The following is a 15,598-nucleotide window of genomic DNA, read 5'->3' on the forward strand; positions in this document are numbered from 1 at the left end:
GGGTGACTGAGGGGAAGGGGCTGGGGACCTCTGGTGCCTTGGTCAGTTTCCTGGCTCCTTTCAGGTCTCTGTTCCCCCAAGGGCTGCTGCCCACTTCACAGGTATTCAGATTCATTGTTGATCAACTGTCCACTGGTTCAATACCTGATAGCTATTGAGTGCTTGCTCTGGGTGACATGCTGTTCCAGGTCCTGGACATGGCAGTAAGCAGAACAAAATCCCTGGCCTTTAAGACCTCACATTGCAGTAGACAAATATATATCAGGTGGTGGTAAGTCTCATCAAGAAAAAGAAAAGTAAAGAGTGAAGAGGGTGATGGCTGGGAGGGACTCTTTATAAACTGTGACCTTTGAGCAGAGGCCTGAAGAAATGAGGGTGTGAGCTAGGTTATCTGGTGGAGGAATGTTCTGGGCAAAGGCCAGGCAGTGGGGGCGGTGGGTGTCAGGGGTAAGATGAAGCAGGCCTTGGACATGAGTGAGCAGCACCTGGCTAGCAGAGGAGGCTGGGGGGCAGGAGAAGTCAGGGTGCAGTCACTTAGGGCCTTGGCTGTGGTAAGGACTCTGGATTTCACTTGAGCAACATGAAGGCCTCAGAGGGCTCTGTGCAGAGGGGTGTGATCTGACTCACACCGAGAAAGGGTCACTATGCTAAATGCGTGAAGTAATAATTGAAGATAGTTCACACCAGTCAGGGGACAATGAAACACCCACAAATACTACAAGAAATTGAGTGTAGATGGACACTCTTCAAAATGAAATCACAACTTCCCTCACCTTTTCATAGATCGTGATTTCTTATAGAGCCTGAAGATTTTTTAATTCCTCTCTTTATCCCTTACTGCCTCTCTCATCTGTGCTCTGTGTTTTTGTTTTTTTCGCCTATAATGGGCCAGCTCTGTTTTGTTTTTTCCCTCTCCATCTATTAGATGCTAACACACTGACTGTAGTTCCTGTCTCTCAATGCTTGGGTCCTGCCGGTTCTCTCTAGCCACTGTGTTATTTGGCCTTCTGTTGTTCCTAGGTCTTTAGGATTTCACCTGTTTTACTATATCTGGCAAACAGACTGGCCATGTGAATCACTACTACCATCTTACTCTTAAACATTAAAGCCTGATACATATGTTCTTCCACTGCCATTTGGGGGCAGGTCTGCTTCACAAGGCAGAGCTGGTGCTGACATTACCCCGAATGTGAATACTTTCACAGACCCAAAAGAAAGCAATGACCTTGTCCCCATCTCAGTCCAGTTAGTTCTTTCTTGGGTTCAGCACTGATTTTTCCTTACTTCACCACACTGTACAGATTTTGGCCACAGGTCTTCCCGAGCCCCTAGGTGGGAGAGCTTCCTACCTGGAGCAGGATTATCATTGTGAGGAACATGTAGAAGCCCCCAAGGGCAAGGGGCAGGAAGCTGCCCTCGGCATCTGGCACATCAAAGGGAGGGTGTTCTTCAAAGGTCCCATTCCAGAGGCTGTGACCTGAGAGGAGGCAAGGTCAGAGATGAGGCAGAATCTCAGCTTAATCCTAATTTGATCAATTTCATCCACCTTGCCCTAATCCTGGAGTTGCATGTGCTTTGGAAGAGCCCATCATTACTCTGAGCGACAGCTCTGTGTGCTTGTGTGTGTGTGTGCTCACTTAGCTCTAAAGTGGTCCTTCCTACACCCTACATTTCAATCTCCTGAGAGACACTAGATCTGCCCTACACAGAGGAAGCTAGCATGCCGATTACTTACATTTTGATGAACTGTTATATAGAGGTTGGACAGAGAAAAGGACACATGTTCTGTTCAGTTGTGTGGTGGGAAGTGCATGGCTGGGGGGTCTGCTGGGACTGCACCCTGACCCCTCCGCCTTGCCCATGCCCATACCCACCCATCCGTCCATGTCTCTGTTTGCCCACTCCTCCCTGTTTCCTTCCCTGCCTCCCTTCATGCAACATCTACTAATTCGAGAAGGACTTGGTCCTAGTTCTTCTCTTTGAGAAGATTCCTAACAAGTCAGGGAGCCAAATAAAAAGGGAAATCCCATGAAGTGTGAGAGGTACTATGCTGTGGGAGCCCATAGGAACATCTCCGGGTGCAGACTGAGCCCTCTGTTTCCTAACTAATGGGGATAACGACACCCGTCATGTGAGGGTAATAAGACGAAGTGCACCCAGCACCTGCTAGTAGAGCTCTCTGAACCTCAGGGTCCCCATCTGTCAATCAGTAGTAATGCCTTCTCCACAGGATTAGTGTGAGAATAGAATGACTGAATGTGCATAATGCTCCCAGCCCCAGGGTAGGAGCTACAGGGAAAAAAAGGCATAGGAGCTGCCGCCCTGCCTCTAAGATGCTCCTTTGCCCAGGAATTTGGGCCAAATGCCATCATATGTGGCAGAAGAAAGGAAAATTACAGATATGAGGTTATTTGAAGGCAATATTATAGAACAAATGACTAAGGGCAAATACATGGCACAGAGTAAGGGCCACTGGACTTCAGAGGATCCAGAGACCATGGGAGAAGCCAGAGAAGGCTGCGTGGAGGAGGAGGCCTTGTGGGGTCCTGAAGCCCAGGCAGGGGTTGGGTGATCAGAAAGGCCTGGGGAGGAGGGCATTCTGGGCAAAGAAGAAAAGAAACACCATCTTCACACAGTCTCTGATAGAGAACCTTGGGATGGTGCTCACTTGAGAACCTCTACTTCCTGCGGCGGCTGTGCTTAGGAGCCAAGAGAGGCCTGTCACTGCATATGAGCTGTAATTCTCAGATAGTGTAGAATTCTGCCCCTTCCCATTACTTTCTCAGTTTATTATTTTGGGCAATCTGCCAAGCTGATTCTGCTTTTCTGTACCTTATCTCTCAGTGACCTTTTAATCATTAAGTTCCTTTCTCTGGAGACAGTTGACATGATCTCAAACATCCTTTCTAGCTCTGGCACTCCCCAAGGCAGAGGCCACGGTTCCTGCTGGGTCTCTGAGGGCACCTGGTTCACTGCTTCCCGCCCTCCAGGTCCTGGCCTTGCAGCTGTGAGGCACCTCACGTGGAGTGCCACGAGACACACACTCCTGCGAGCATATTAATTAAAAGCTCCAGGCCACCCACAAGACTAGATCCCATCATCTTCATGGAGGCGGCACACAAAATCTGCCTGGGCCCTAGGAAGGTCTTAGCCTTTCAGACACTATCTTTTAGAAACTGTGATGAGTGTGGTTCTGACCATGGCAAGTAAAGAGCACACCACCCTGCTGCTCGCTGGCCTGGGGGTGGTGGGGGCTCTGGACTCGGCACACGAGTTCTTCCTCTCGATCTTCTCTGGTTCTTTTTGGGCCTCCATCAGGGTCCTGAGAATCATTCTCAGGGAGAGTGGGTGAAGAGCGAGGGACCCTCGTTGCCTACACTCCAGAGACCAACCTTTAAATGGCTCAGATCACTTGTTTCTGTACTTCCCACCACTCTCCACATGCAGTTGCTGAACTCGCCACAGTCCGATCCTAAACAGGTCTCCATTCCTGGCCTTGCTCTTGTCACACCGAACAGCCAAATGCTCCTCTGTGCAAAACAATTCTCTTTCCTATTGGGCTGGTCCTGCAGCTAAGAGTGACCTCTTTCTTTCTTTGCACACATGCTTGTCCATCCCACCCCTGCCACCTACTTTCTCTGATGAACACCTATGCACTGGGGAAACGGTTCTAGCAGCTGCTACCTCTTCAAGGAAGACTTCTCCCTTGATACCCTCATCATACCATAGTAGGGTAATAATGACCCCCTAGGGTGTCCACATCCTAATCCCCAGGCCCTGGAAATATGCTGTCTTATTCAATGGTAAAAGCAACTTTGCAGATATTGTGACTAAGTTAAGGATTCTGAGAAGGGGAAGAGTAGCCTGGATTATCCAGGTGGATCCAATGATATAGTTACAAACGTCCTCATAAAAGGGAAGCAGATGGAAATACCACTACAGAAAAGGAGAAGGAAATACGAGCAGAGATTGGAATAGTATACTTTGATGGAGGAAAGAACCATTTGAAGCTCAAAAAGAGAAGGGACTGAGACTCTCCTCACCGCCTCCAGAAGGAGCCCAGCCCTGCTGACACCTTGATCTTAATGCAGTGAAATTAATCTTGGATTTCTGACCTCCAGAGCTGTAACAATAAAGTGGTGTTGTTTTAAACTGGTAAATTTGTGTTAACTTTTTATGGCAGCAATAGGAGATTAACATGGTACTGTGCAGGGCAGGCTGTGTCACTGATTCTGTTCGCATGTTTGGACTCCTTCCTGCTAGACTATGAACTCTTTGAGGACCAGTCTTCAAATTGATTTATCTTGTTATCTTCTCATGCTAAGAGAGTGCCTGGGTTCAGTAAGTGTTTCTTGAACAAACAAATGGTAGATGATATTCTTTATTTTAGAGTATATAATATTTTGAGATTTTCACATGCATTTTTAATTCATTGCCATCCTGTTAAAGTTCAGGATGGGCTTTATTTTTCATTAACTCTGTTTTATAGATGAGGAAAATAAGGCTCACTCAGAGAATTGGAACAACTTGCCCAGAGAAACAGAGATTACTGTGGTGATGTTCTTTCCAGAACATTCCATACCTATAGCTCCAATGAGGCACATGAAGAATAGGAGCCCGATGCAGAAGAAGATGTCTGTGTTCATGCGCCGCTCTATCTTGCTGCGTTTGTACCGTGGGCCGCTGTTGTTCAGCATGGCTTTTGTCTCATGGCCTTTGGGAGAAAATGAGGAAATCAGTTCTTGGCCAATGTCTGCCTCTGGCCTGGGTCATACTGCTGACTCTTCTTACAGAAGCTTATAATAAAAAACAGGCTTCATTCTCTAACTCAAATCTGTCCTGCCTCAGGGTGATTGCTGAGAAAAGCTGTAGAGTCCTCACACAATTTGTCAGCAGATATTTATCGAGCATCCCCTGAATGCTGGACATTTGATGGGCATTGACAGGGCTATAATACACGCGGGCACACTGCCCAGCTCTAGAGGTACCCCTCGTTTTGTAGTTGTCATAGGTTTATAGGTTTATTATGACATAATCTCACAAATAATAGTAAGTTATCTTGAAAAAGAGCTCTTTTTCTAATTTGCTCAAAGGGGCTCAGTGGGCTTTTGGTGGTGGAACAATGTACAACAGATGACTCACATTCTGGTGACAATGCACAAAGAAACAAATAAACTGTTAGTAAACAGTACCATGAAATAAACAATGAACAAGGGACTAACAAATATGAGGTGGTGTTAGAAAGCATGATGAGAGGAGACTTCTCAGAGGAGGTAACACTTAAGGGAGCCCCGAAGAGAGAGAGAAGAGTTGGGAGAACAGGGTGTTAGGCTGGGGGAATAGCACATGCCAAGGTCCTGTGGCAGAACAGTGTTTCTTTGCTTAAGGTGTTGGTGCTGCTTGTGCAAGCGTGCTAGGCCTCTCAGGATATCATGGAGAAGACAGTTATTGACTCTCTAGCATCTTACTATGCTGATGGACAGTTGGATGGGGGGGGACTTGATAATATGGGTGAATGTTGAAACCACAATGGTGCTCATGTGAAATCTTCATAAGATAGTATATCAATGATAGCTTAATTAAAAAAATGAGTAGTAGGCCTCTACCCAGCATTAGCCTTGGGCAGCTCCACTTCTATCTTGGAGTTCCGCATTACATTTTGTTCAAAGAAAGGACAACCAAATTTGAAAACTACCAGTCTCATCAGTCATCCCCTTTTTTTGTTACAGATACTGAGGGCCAAAGAGTAGAAGGGACTGGCCCTAAACACACAATTAACATCACAGTCACATCGAGAACCCAGGATTCTGATTCCTAGTCGATTTCTCTTTCCACCAAACTTCAATATCCAAACCACACAGCTAAGTGCTGAGAGTCAAACTGAGGCTGTCTTTGGACGGAGCCTGTCCTTTGGGGCTGCTGAATTTTAACTGCCATGCTGTATTCCTCAGCAGTCAAATTTAAAAAATGCCAGTCATATATTCTCCATGCAAAATTAAAAAAAATCAATGTATCAGCTACAGCAGTGAATGGCTTTAATGCTGTTTGGCCAGTTGCCTTACAGCTTTAAAGTGGCAACAGAACAGTAGGAGTGAACAAACTTTAGGCTTATTCAGTTAGACTCAAGTCGCTGTAGTTGTGAGGGGCGTTTCCACACACAGCAGGCAAAGGTCAGCCGCACCGACAGCACCGTGGCCTCCCTGCCTCAGGCTCTCCCTGCACACCTACCTGCTCCCCACGCTCTGACATCCTGCTGCTTAACTGGGATGGGGATGCAGTATGGTGCAGTGGTTAGCATCTGGGCTCTAGAGTCAGAACTAGACCAGGCAAGTCTTGACCTTGGGTTTCAGGGAACTAATCTCAGGAGACCACTGACCTTGGATGAATTACTGTGCAGAATGGGAGATAATGGCTGTGTGTTTGGGGTGGGAGAATGAATTAATAGACACAAAGTTCCTAAATTATTTTCTTACACACAATGGGGGCTCAGTAAATGTTTGCTGTGAGGAGCACATCCCTCCACACTGGATCTCTTCCTTCTGGAAGGTTCAACTAGACTTTTTAGCCTTTAACTTTGAGGTATTACTATTTTGACATCCATGTTATCAAGGAAGAGAAGATGACTCTAGACCAGTCGCTCTCAATCAGGGGTTATTTTATTCCACAGGGGACATTTGGCAATGTCTTGAGAAAGTTTTGGTTGTCACGTCTTGAGGAGGTGGTATTAATGGCATCTTGTCAGTAGAGGCCAAGCATGCTGCTTAATATCTTACTGTATAGCCCTCTCCCACGAAGAACAATCTGGACCGAAGTGTCAATAGTGCCAAGGTTGAGGACCCCTGCCTGAGATAATAACACTAAAAACAATTAGTGTTGTTTTTGCTTACACTTCTTGAGAGCCTAATACATACCAGGCATTGTATTAAGCTTTTTTTACAGATAATTTTCATTTGAACCTAATAACCGTATGAAGTAGGAACTATTAGTTTGTGTTGAAATTAACCCATATGCTCAGGAACATGCAGCCAGGGAGTGGATTTCACCCCCAGACATCCTGACTTCGCAGAGCCGGAATTAACGCTCTCTCTAAATCTGCCCCCTCATATACCGCTCCTGTCATTCACACAGTTTGGCTTCTGATCAGGCAGAGGAGCAAACTCCAAGCCTGAGTGGGATTTTGGTGGGGCAGGGACTGCCTTAGAGCTCAATTTTAGTAGGTCTACCAGATGGCACTAAATTCCATTGCCAAGGACCCTTCAAAAAAATCAACTTGAGCTGACAAATATAATCCCCCTTCCACCAAATGAGGAAAAGGTAGCTAGACTGTGACTTTTTGTTTTAAACCCATTTTTCTTTGAAGTCCCCCAAAGTGAACCTTAGGGTCCTGGTATTTAAAATGCTCCTCTATGTCTATCACAAGTGGGGTTCTTCTAATTCCGAAACAAAGCAAATCAAACAAAATAACACATGAGCAAAATATTCTAAGGTGTTCCAGTGAGTGGGAGACCCATGGAAATGTGTTCTGGAGTCTTCTGGTGAAGGCAGACAATCCAGGAAGACTGTTTTCCTACAGAGGAAGACGTCTCCTCTTCTTGTTGATGTAAAAATGGATCATTTCTGAGTACCAACCGAGTGCTGGGCATCAGGTACTGGGGATGCAGCAGTCCCGAGACTGCCTAGAAGACTTCAGACTCATTGTGAGAAGTCCTATTTTTTTTCCATTGGAAAGTAAAATCAAAGTGGAAGGAAAGAGAGGTCACCATAATGTGAATAAAGATAATGATAAAACATAACTGTGAAAACAACTAAAATCCATTGAGCCCTCACTTTGTTAGACACAGTGCTGGGTATTTTCATGTGTTGGGTCATTCAGTCTTCATGAACTCCATGAGAGAGACCTAAATATTCTTCCCATTGCACAGATGAGGAGACTGGGGCAAAAATGTGAAATTGTTAAGTCTGGTGAGGTTACTTGTCAGGCTCAAGAAGATTCTCTGTGTTCTGCCTTTAGTTAGTGTCACAAAACCACTAGAGGTGAAAGAGTCTGAAACCCTCTTGCTTTCTTGTTCAGATGAGGGATGTTAACTTGGAATCCGATAGTATTTCCTGTAGACCAAGTGAGCTGCTGTGGTTTTAGCCTCAGTTTGCTTAGCTGAGAAATGGGAAGTTATATGACTCTGTCCCCCGTTAGAACTGCTGTAAGTTCCCACTGACTGAAGATGGGTTTGGAGGAGGGGAGGCTGAGGAAGGATAAAGGAAAGGGATAAATAAAGCTGTTTAGGGTCAGTGACCTGCATAGATGACAATGCCAACAGCCACCTCAGTGTTTCTGATGGTGCAGCCTCGAAGCAGAAGACTCTCACTGCTGAAGCCAGTCCTGGTCTGGTCCGGATGCTCCCTGGGGATGAGAAAAGACAGGGAGTGGTTTGGTGGCCTCTCCATGCTGTCACCGGTAGCGTCACAGAACTAGAAGTAGGGGATGAACACAAGCCCTCTCTTCCCTCCTCTCCAGAAGAACAATATGAACTCGGAATCTAATCTCCACATTCCAGAGCAACTCTTCATTGCTCTTGGGAGGCTGGTGGAGGATGGATCATTAGAAGGGAATTACTCATCCCTGTAGAGACCACCATTTTCCCACCTAAAATGTAGAACTTTGCTGAAAAGGCATTGGCTTCAGTTTTCACACTCAAAATGGTTTTAAGGGCAAAGTGTGGGGGAACTGGCTTCTGGCCCTTCGAGATTGCACTGGGGTCTCTTTAGGAGTCTCCACATGCTCACTCATCTTGCTGCTGGGACTGTGCATGTGGAATGTCCTAGTCCACCAAGACACTGCCAGCCTCACCTCATGCTGTGAGCTGGAGAGGCTCCTCTCCCGGAGCTGCCACCCCCTCAGGCTCCCTCCTGCGCCATTCCCCTCCCGCTCGGTCCCATCTAGTACACACGCCTCACAGGTGGCTGTGGCCCTTTGTGCAGTGGGCTGGGAGGTAGCTTCTTAAAGCAGGGGGGCAGTTTTTCCTCGCTCTAGCCTCAGGGAGCTTTGCAGTTTCCACTGCACACTAGAACTTCTAAGTCCAACCAACACCATTTATTAGCTGGGGGCCAGCCCTTATTCTATCCTGATGATCGTCCTTTGGGATTTTCAGGATTTTAAATATAGCTTCCCCAAACGTTGGGGAGAACAGAAAATAACAATCTGAACCCTTAGCGCTTTTAATCTTTTTTCTTGATTTGAATCCTCATTCTGCCACTTATTTCTCTTGGGCCTGTTGTGTTTTCCACATATTAACTCAATTAACCATCACGGCAAGCGTGTAAGATAGGTCATATTATCATCTTTGCTTTGTAGATGGGGAAACTGAGGCAAGTTCCTTGAACTAGTAAGTGGCAGAATGGGGATTCAGAAACAAAATGTGGCTCCACAGTGCTATACTGCCACTGAATAAGCCTTTAAATACTAATTTTCATTAGTATTTAAGGGAATAAATACTAAGTGTATATATACACTGTGAATATATATATATATATATATATATATATATATATATATATATATATCCTTCTGCATGAAAAAGATGCAGCTCAGAGAGGGTGAGAGATTTTTCCAAGGCCTCACACCTAGTCCATGGGATACCCTCGGACTTCAGCAGCCAGCCCTCATGCTGTTTGCTCTACAGTAGGGCCCCCAAAGCAATGGCCCAGTAACTTACACTAAATCAGAGAGTCATTTCCATTTGCAATTCTTTTGACTCTAACAAGGAGATGTCTCAGTATTTTATAACACTTTTCTAAAACTGGTTTATCCTACTTTTCAACACAGGCAGCTTCGGCAAGTAAAAGTCTGTGGGTAGAACCTAACAAAAACTTTTGGAATCTCGTTTAACTCATTTGGCTATTACTTTCTATATATGGCAAGTGATACTGGTTTTCCATAGGCCAGTGATACACATTTTCCTTTTGAAATTAAGAAAAAAAAAGAGCCAATTAAACATTCGGTATGGCTGTTTTATGATTATGATACAAATCATATAGGAGGTCCAAGAATGGCTGAAGTTTAGGACCCACCTCTCTTTATCAAGGATGGGGCTGGCTGTGGATAGAATATGGGAATAGAATTTTGACTGATCAGTTGCTAGTGGATTAAAGAACATTTTCATGATAGCATATGTTGCACGCTTCTACTGCTCTTGGTGGTAGTGCTCCCTTTGCAGTGGGTGACAGAATAGGCTTTGCTTTCTCATAGCCGCTCTTCTAGATGGTGATGTTTACAGGGATGCTTTATTTAATTGGTTCTGGAGTGCATTTCTCCCCCTTGACACCACTAACATTTTGGGTGGGATCATTCTTTGTTGTGGGGACTGTCCAGCTGAATGTTTCATAGCATTCCTGACCTCCAGCCCCTAGATGCCGGTAGCACCCCTCCCCAGCTGTGACAGCCAAAATGCCTCCAGACGTTGCCAAAGGTCCCCTGGTGGGGGTAGCAGAGTGGGTTGAGAACCCCTGCTCTCTAGAGAACTTACTGTTCAGAAGTTGCCTTTTCAAATCTGACACTCCTCATCTTCAAACAGAGCCTTAAAGCTGTTCATTTTCTAGTGAGCATGGGCAGTCACAGGAGAGCTCCTAGATTCAGGGAACCCAAAGAAGCTTCTGGAAATCTGGAGGCATCAAACCCATGCGCTTGCTTGGGAAAGGAGTACAGATCATCTGGGGGTGCTGAGCCTGAGGACCTCTGCTGAGCAGGGCAGGGATGTTGGTCCACAGGGGAGAATTCTCCATCATCCCATGGGCTGGCTGCTCGGCTTCCCCCTGGGGCCCAGGTGAGTAGGGGAAGGCATCTGTAGGGGCAGCAATCAGGAAGACAAGGTGCTGGGGGTTGAGCGGCACCAGGCAAGCTCTGTCTGAGATGGGGGGTAAGAGTCCAGGTTGAAAGCTCAGAAACCGGCTGCTGGCCCAAGTTGTTTGGGGGAGAAAGAATCAAATAGAAACTTAGAATGGGACTGTTCTCTGAAAGGAAGGAGAATAGAATCAGGGCACGGGTGATTTGGGATGAACCAAAGCCACAGACCTCAGACCGAGGGTAGGCTCCGGGCTGGGGAAAGTGACCTTGCCAGATGCCTGCACCGAACCCTCTCCCCTGGGCACCGAGGCTCTTCTCCGCCTGTCCCTCTTTCTTTTCTCTACCCATTTTAAAGTAATTGGCATTTAAAAGCTGATATTTATCTTGCATCTTATCCTTTCCTCTCCCCTCTTGCTCCTCCTGACATCCCAGCTGGCCTGGGATTGTGGGGAGAGAGAGCATAGACATCTGTCTTTCAGGAAGTGTAAGCAGGCTGAGCTCTGCACCGCACAGCAATGGAAAACACACAGGCAGTGGAGGAAAAAGACCCGATTTACCTCCTGGCTGTGTCTGTAACTGCTGTTTGCTTTCGTATGAATCTTGCAAAGTTCTGCATCATGAGATCGCCTGTCTGAAAAATGGGGATACCACTAACTTGCCTAGATAGCTGTGCAGATTAAATCAGATGATGCTCTGAGAAAGTCCTCTGAAACCTGATAGAGCTCTGTATGAGGCATTTAGTCCCGCCTATTACCATTGCTTTTCTGGGACCTTTCTTGCAGGAAGACCAGTAGCTGATGTGGGAACAGAGTTACAGTATCATTCTCAGGCCAAACCAAAGTTGAGGAGTAAGAATAACAATTGCAAGAATGGAGCCACCTGTGACTGACGTTTCCCCTGTGCCAGGGGCCGTGCTAAGGGCTTTGCATAAATGAACACTTTAATTCTCAGAAAAGAAAAGTCCTACGATGTAAAATGTTATAATTTTTGTTTATTGGATGTGGAAGCCAAGGCCCAGAGAGGTTAATTAATTTACTCAAGGTCACAGCTTGTCGGAGATAAAATCTGGTTTCAAACCCAAGTCTGTCAGACTCCAAAGCTGCTGTTCTTACCGGCAATGCAATGCAGACCCTTTCAGAAAACCGACCTTAATTAAATCATACTTGCCTCCCCAGAGCGTGGTCTTGATTTTGATGCTATTTCCCCAAAGTTCTAAAAAAAAAGCCCATTAGCAAATTTCACCCTGCCAGATAATTAACTGTCACCTTGGCGGCAAAGAATTGGAAAAGTTTTCCAACTTAGCTTTGTTTCTCTAGCCCTTTTTTAATGATAAAAAGGGATAAACTTTCCCAGGACCTGGATGCTTACTTGTTTGGCCATTTCAAGTAAAAAAGTATTTTCTAGCTGCAGAGGAGATGTTTACTAGCAGCACTTGGCATGAGATACTTACATATATCCTTTAAATTTGTTGAGGTGGTTGTTGGGTTTCTCACACACGATTGTGTTGCAGAAACGTTCCGGTTCAAACTGTACATCCTGTGAGAGACAGGACGTTATGAGGTTATTAAGTCCAGAGGATCTAGCTTTAATAGGGTCATCAGGAGAGCTAATCACTGTTAGAACCATTGCAAATAAAATAATCTCTGCTTTGTCACACTGTGATAGCTGTAACATGTTAGAAAGTTAAATCTTCATTATGGAAGAGAAAGTAGATGCCCATGAAAAAACTTGGACACATGGCCCAGGGAGGTCCCTGCCCTGACCACATCTCTCTGGCAGGCCTGGGTTTGAGTCTCTAGTCCAGCATTTTCCAACAGAACTGACTATAATGATAGAAATATTCTGAATCTCTACTGTCCAATATGGAAGCCACACATCGTGTGTGGCTATGGAAATGTGGCAGTATGCCCGAGGAACTAATTTTTAAATTTTATTTAATTTTAAGTAAAGTTAAATAGCTACATGGGGCTAGTGGCTATCCCACTGGACAGCACAGAAATAGAAGGTCAAAAAGAAGAGGTTATAAATCACACCATCTAAAGACAGCTGCAATAAATGTTGTATATATAATACTTCAAGGGTTTAAAACACACACATATGCACACACTTTTATGTATGGACACATATACATTTATGTACTTTAAAAATGGGATTTAGCATTCATATATGTTAAATATTTTTGTTATTAAATTTTTTCTGGATCTTTATTAACTCCTGCATAGAAATCTATTGTATGAATGCCACCATATTTCATTTAATCATTTCACTAGTGAACATTTATATTCTCAATTTGTGTTTCTATTGTAAAAGTGCTGTGAAAATAGTTAATCAAACGGTAAGGAGCATTTACTGTACTTTCAATTTCTACAATGAGAACTTTAAACATATTACTGATTTTCAAGCTTGCAATTATTCTATGCAGTTGGAATTTTAATTATCCCCACTATGGAGATGGGAAAAATGACTCAGAATGGTAAATAGGCTGCTCATGGCCCTAGGAGCACTGGGATTTGAATCCAAGTCTGACTGTAGACCCTCTGCTCTTGAACAGCATCCTGTCCCCCAGTGAACAGTCTTGCAGCAAAGTAGTTTAAACACATCCTTGACTTTTTCTTGACTTTTTCTCTTTCATTAGGTATTGAGGTTGTGCAATCTCTTATAGCCCAATGGAGGGGAAAAACTGGGGGTAGGGCATTTTTCCTAATTTTTTAATTAGGAATTTTTCTAATTCTACCCCACATTGGCTGATACTAAGTTCAGCTCTTGAGCCTCAGCGTTGTCATCTGTAGAATGGGATTAATACCAACAATGCTGTCTGTCTCATTTGTGCCCAGGTGGGATTGGAAATGACTCCCTGGGTAGAGCTTTTAGCACAGGGAGTGCATTTATCATTGAAAGCTTCTACGTTCAGCTGCTCAAAGGGGCAAATTGATTAGAAGAAATGACAGCATTTTCCAGCTTCGTGTAAATATACTCTCCTTTGGATCTGCAGGGGTACCAACATAAATAAACTCTCCACTCTTGAAATAAATTACCCATCCAGGAGTTTCTAAAAATACAGCCCTTTTGCCTCTAGGTATTGATTCTTTCAGGGACAAACACTTGCCGCGTTCTGAGATGATGACAAATCATGCTGTAATTTGTCAGCTGCTTTCATGCCCCTGATTAAGCCGTGTGCTTCATGCCCGATCCATACCACTCGGCTCAGCTCGGGCTTTCTAAATCCAAACTCATTTCAGATAGGAGTGGCGGCGGGGCCTGAGAGCTAAAGCTCCTGTGGTGGTGAGTCCCGGGTGCCTGTTTAATCATGCCTGGAGGATTCCTGGCAATGGTGAAATGTGCTTCTCTTGTCCCTCGGCTGGAGATTCCTGGTGACCTTCCCCCGGACGAGTCCTTTGTTCTCCTTTTCCTCCTGGCACTGGCATTGGGTCCCCTGTTTCCCTCTCCTCAGGGAGAGGTGACCTCGGTCTTTCTAGCAACCTGTCCTTTAGGTCTCTTTCTTCCATCCCTAAGATGGGCTGTGGACAGGGGCAGGTGGGGTTTGCTGTCTCCAGAAATGAGCCCTCAGGATGACTTGCTTTTATGGATTTGCTGTAGAGAGAAGAGCCCGAGGCTGGGAAGGGGTAGGGGGAATTGCCAAGCCTTATAAATGTCAGGGTCTTTATTTTAACCTAGTTCAGGAGTTTTGGTTCCCTTCTGATTCACTACCCTGCAGCCTTTCTTTGCTTGCAGATGAAGCTCACCTAACTGACTTTTCTTTCTGACCCAGGCTTTTATCTAAGGCACTGTCTTTGATGAAAGTTCCACTATGGGCAGAGAGGCCTGGGGAGCCATCAGGGTCCAGGGAAAGAGAAACCCTTTTCAGAGAGGGGTGTGTGTGTCTCTGCAGTTTTTAAGGCTAGACCCACCCACTTTGAACACGTACTATGTGCCAGGCTCCTGTCATTAAATTCCCACAGTAGCCTTCAGAGATTTTGACAGATGGGCAAATGGAGACTGAAGTAAGACAATTATCCTTTGGCTGGCAAGTAACAGAGACAACCCATCGCGATTCATGTCATTGGATCCAAAGCCAGCCTTCATCATCTTGGGCATTGTCACCATCCCTATTGCTGTCAATACATTTATTCTGTTATTATTATTATTATTGCTGCAGCACTTACTGAATGCTTCTATGTGACAGTGAGGTAGGACAGAGACATGGGAAAAACATTATAATTAATTTTTCCTATGATGACAAATGCTGAGATATAAACAGTATAATAAGAACAGGAGGAACTCCATCTTAAGGCTAATTACCATTTTAAAAGTCAGGGAGTTAGGAAATAAGATTTCTAACATTTTATGGCAATCAGCCAATAACCTATCTTAAGGCAGGGCAAGCAGTCCTAAATGACATGTTCCCAGGGCTTGAGGGTAACCACAATCTTGGAGAAGAACAGGATCAAGAAATTCCTTGTGTTAAGTTTATCTTACAGATCATCTTGAGGACTGACTGTAGATGGCAACATAATGTGTCTCACTGGAGAGAGAAATCATGAGACCACAAGTCAAGCCTAGGCACCCCACTCCCACCTTTTGCCCTATTCTTGAAATCCTTAAAAGACACAAAACCTAAGCTTTAAGTGCACTGCCTCTTTAAGGCTGCCCTCACTCCCCTTTCTTCAAGCGTGTACTTTGCCTTAAATAAAGCCTCCTCACCACTCAACTTACTGCACTTTGTGTCTGTGCTCTTCCAGTGGTAAGTGTCTTTGCTACTTT

The 15,598-nt window shown here is 45.0% G+C and overlaps 1 protein-coding gene across 6 annotated transcripts in view; it reads right to left on the bottom strand.

Moving 5' to 3' along the window:
• ATP10B (ATPase phospholipid transporting 10B (putative)) overlaps positions 1-15,598 on the bottom strand; it is a 278,859-nt gene that overhangs the window by 53,621 nt on the left and 209,640 nt on the right. For all 6 annotated transcript variants that reach the window (XM_073231767.1, XM_073231730.1, XM_073231741.1 and 3 more), the window contains 4 exons: positions 12,288-12,373; positions 8,292-8,398; positions 4,583-4,714; positions 1,350-1,477 (listed from right to left, as the gene is read on the bottom strand). In XM_073231767.1, coding sequence (XP_073087868.1) covers positions 1,350-1,477; positions 4,583-4,714; positions 8,292-8,398; positions 12,288-12,373 — 453 coding nt within the window. The remainder of the gene's footprint in view (positions 1-1,349; positions 1,478-4,582; positions 4,715-8,291; positions 8,399-12,287; positions 12,374-15,598) is intronic.

This window comes from Manis javanica, chromosome 1 (assembly GCF_040802235.1).
Source record: "Manis javanica isolate MJ-LG chromosome 1, MJ_LKY, whole genome shotgun sequence".
Taxonomy (NCBI): domain Eukaryota; kingdom Metazoa; phylum Chordata; class Mammalia; order Pholidota; family Manidae; genus Manis; species Manis javanica.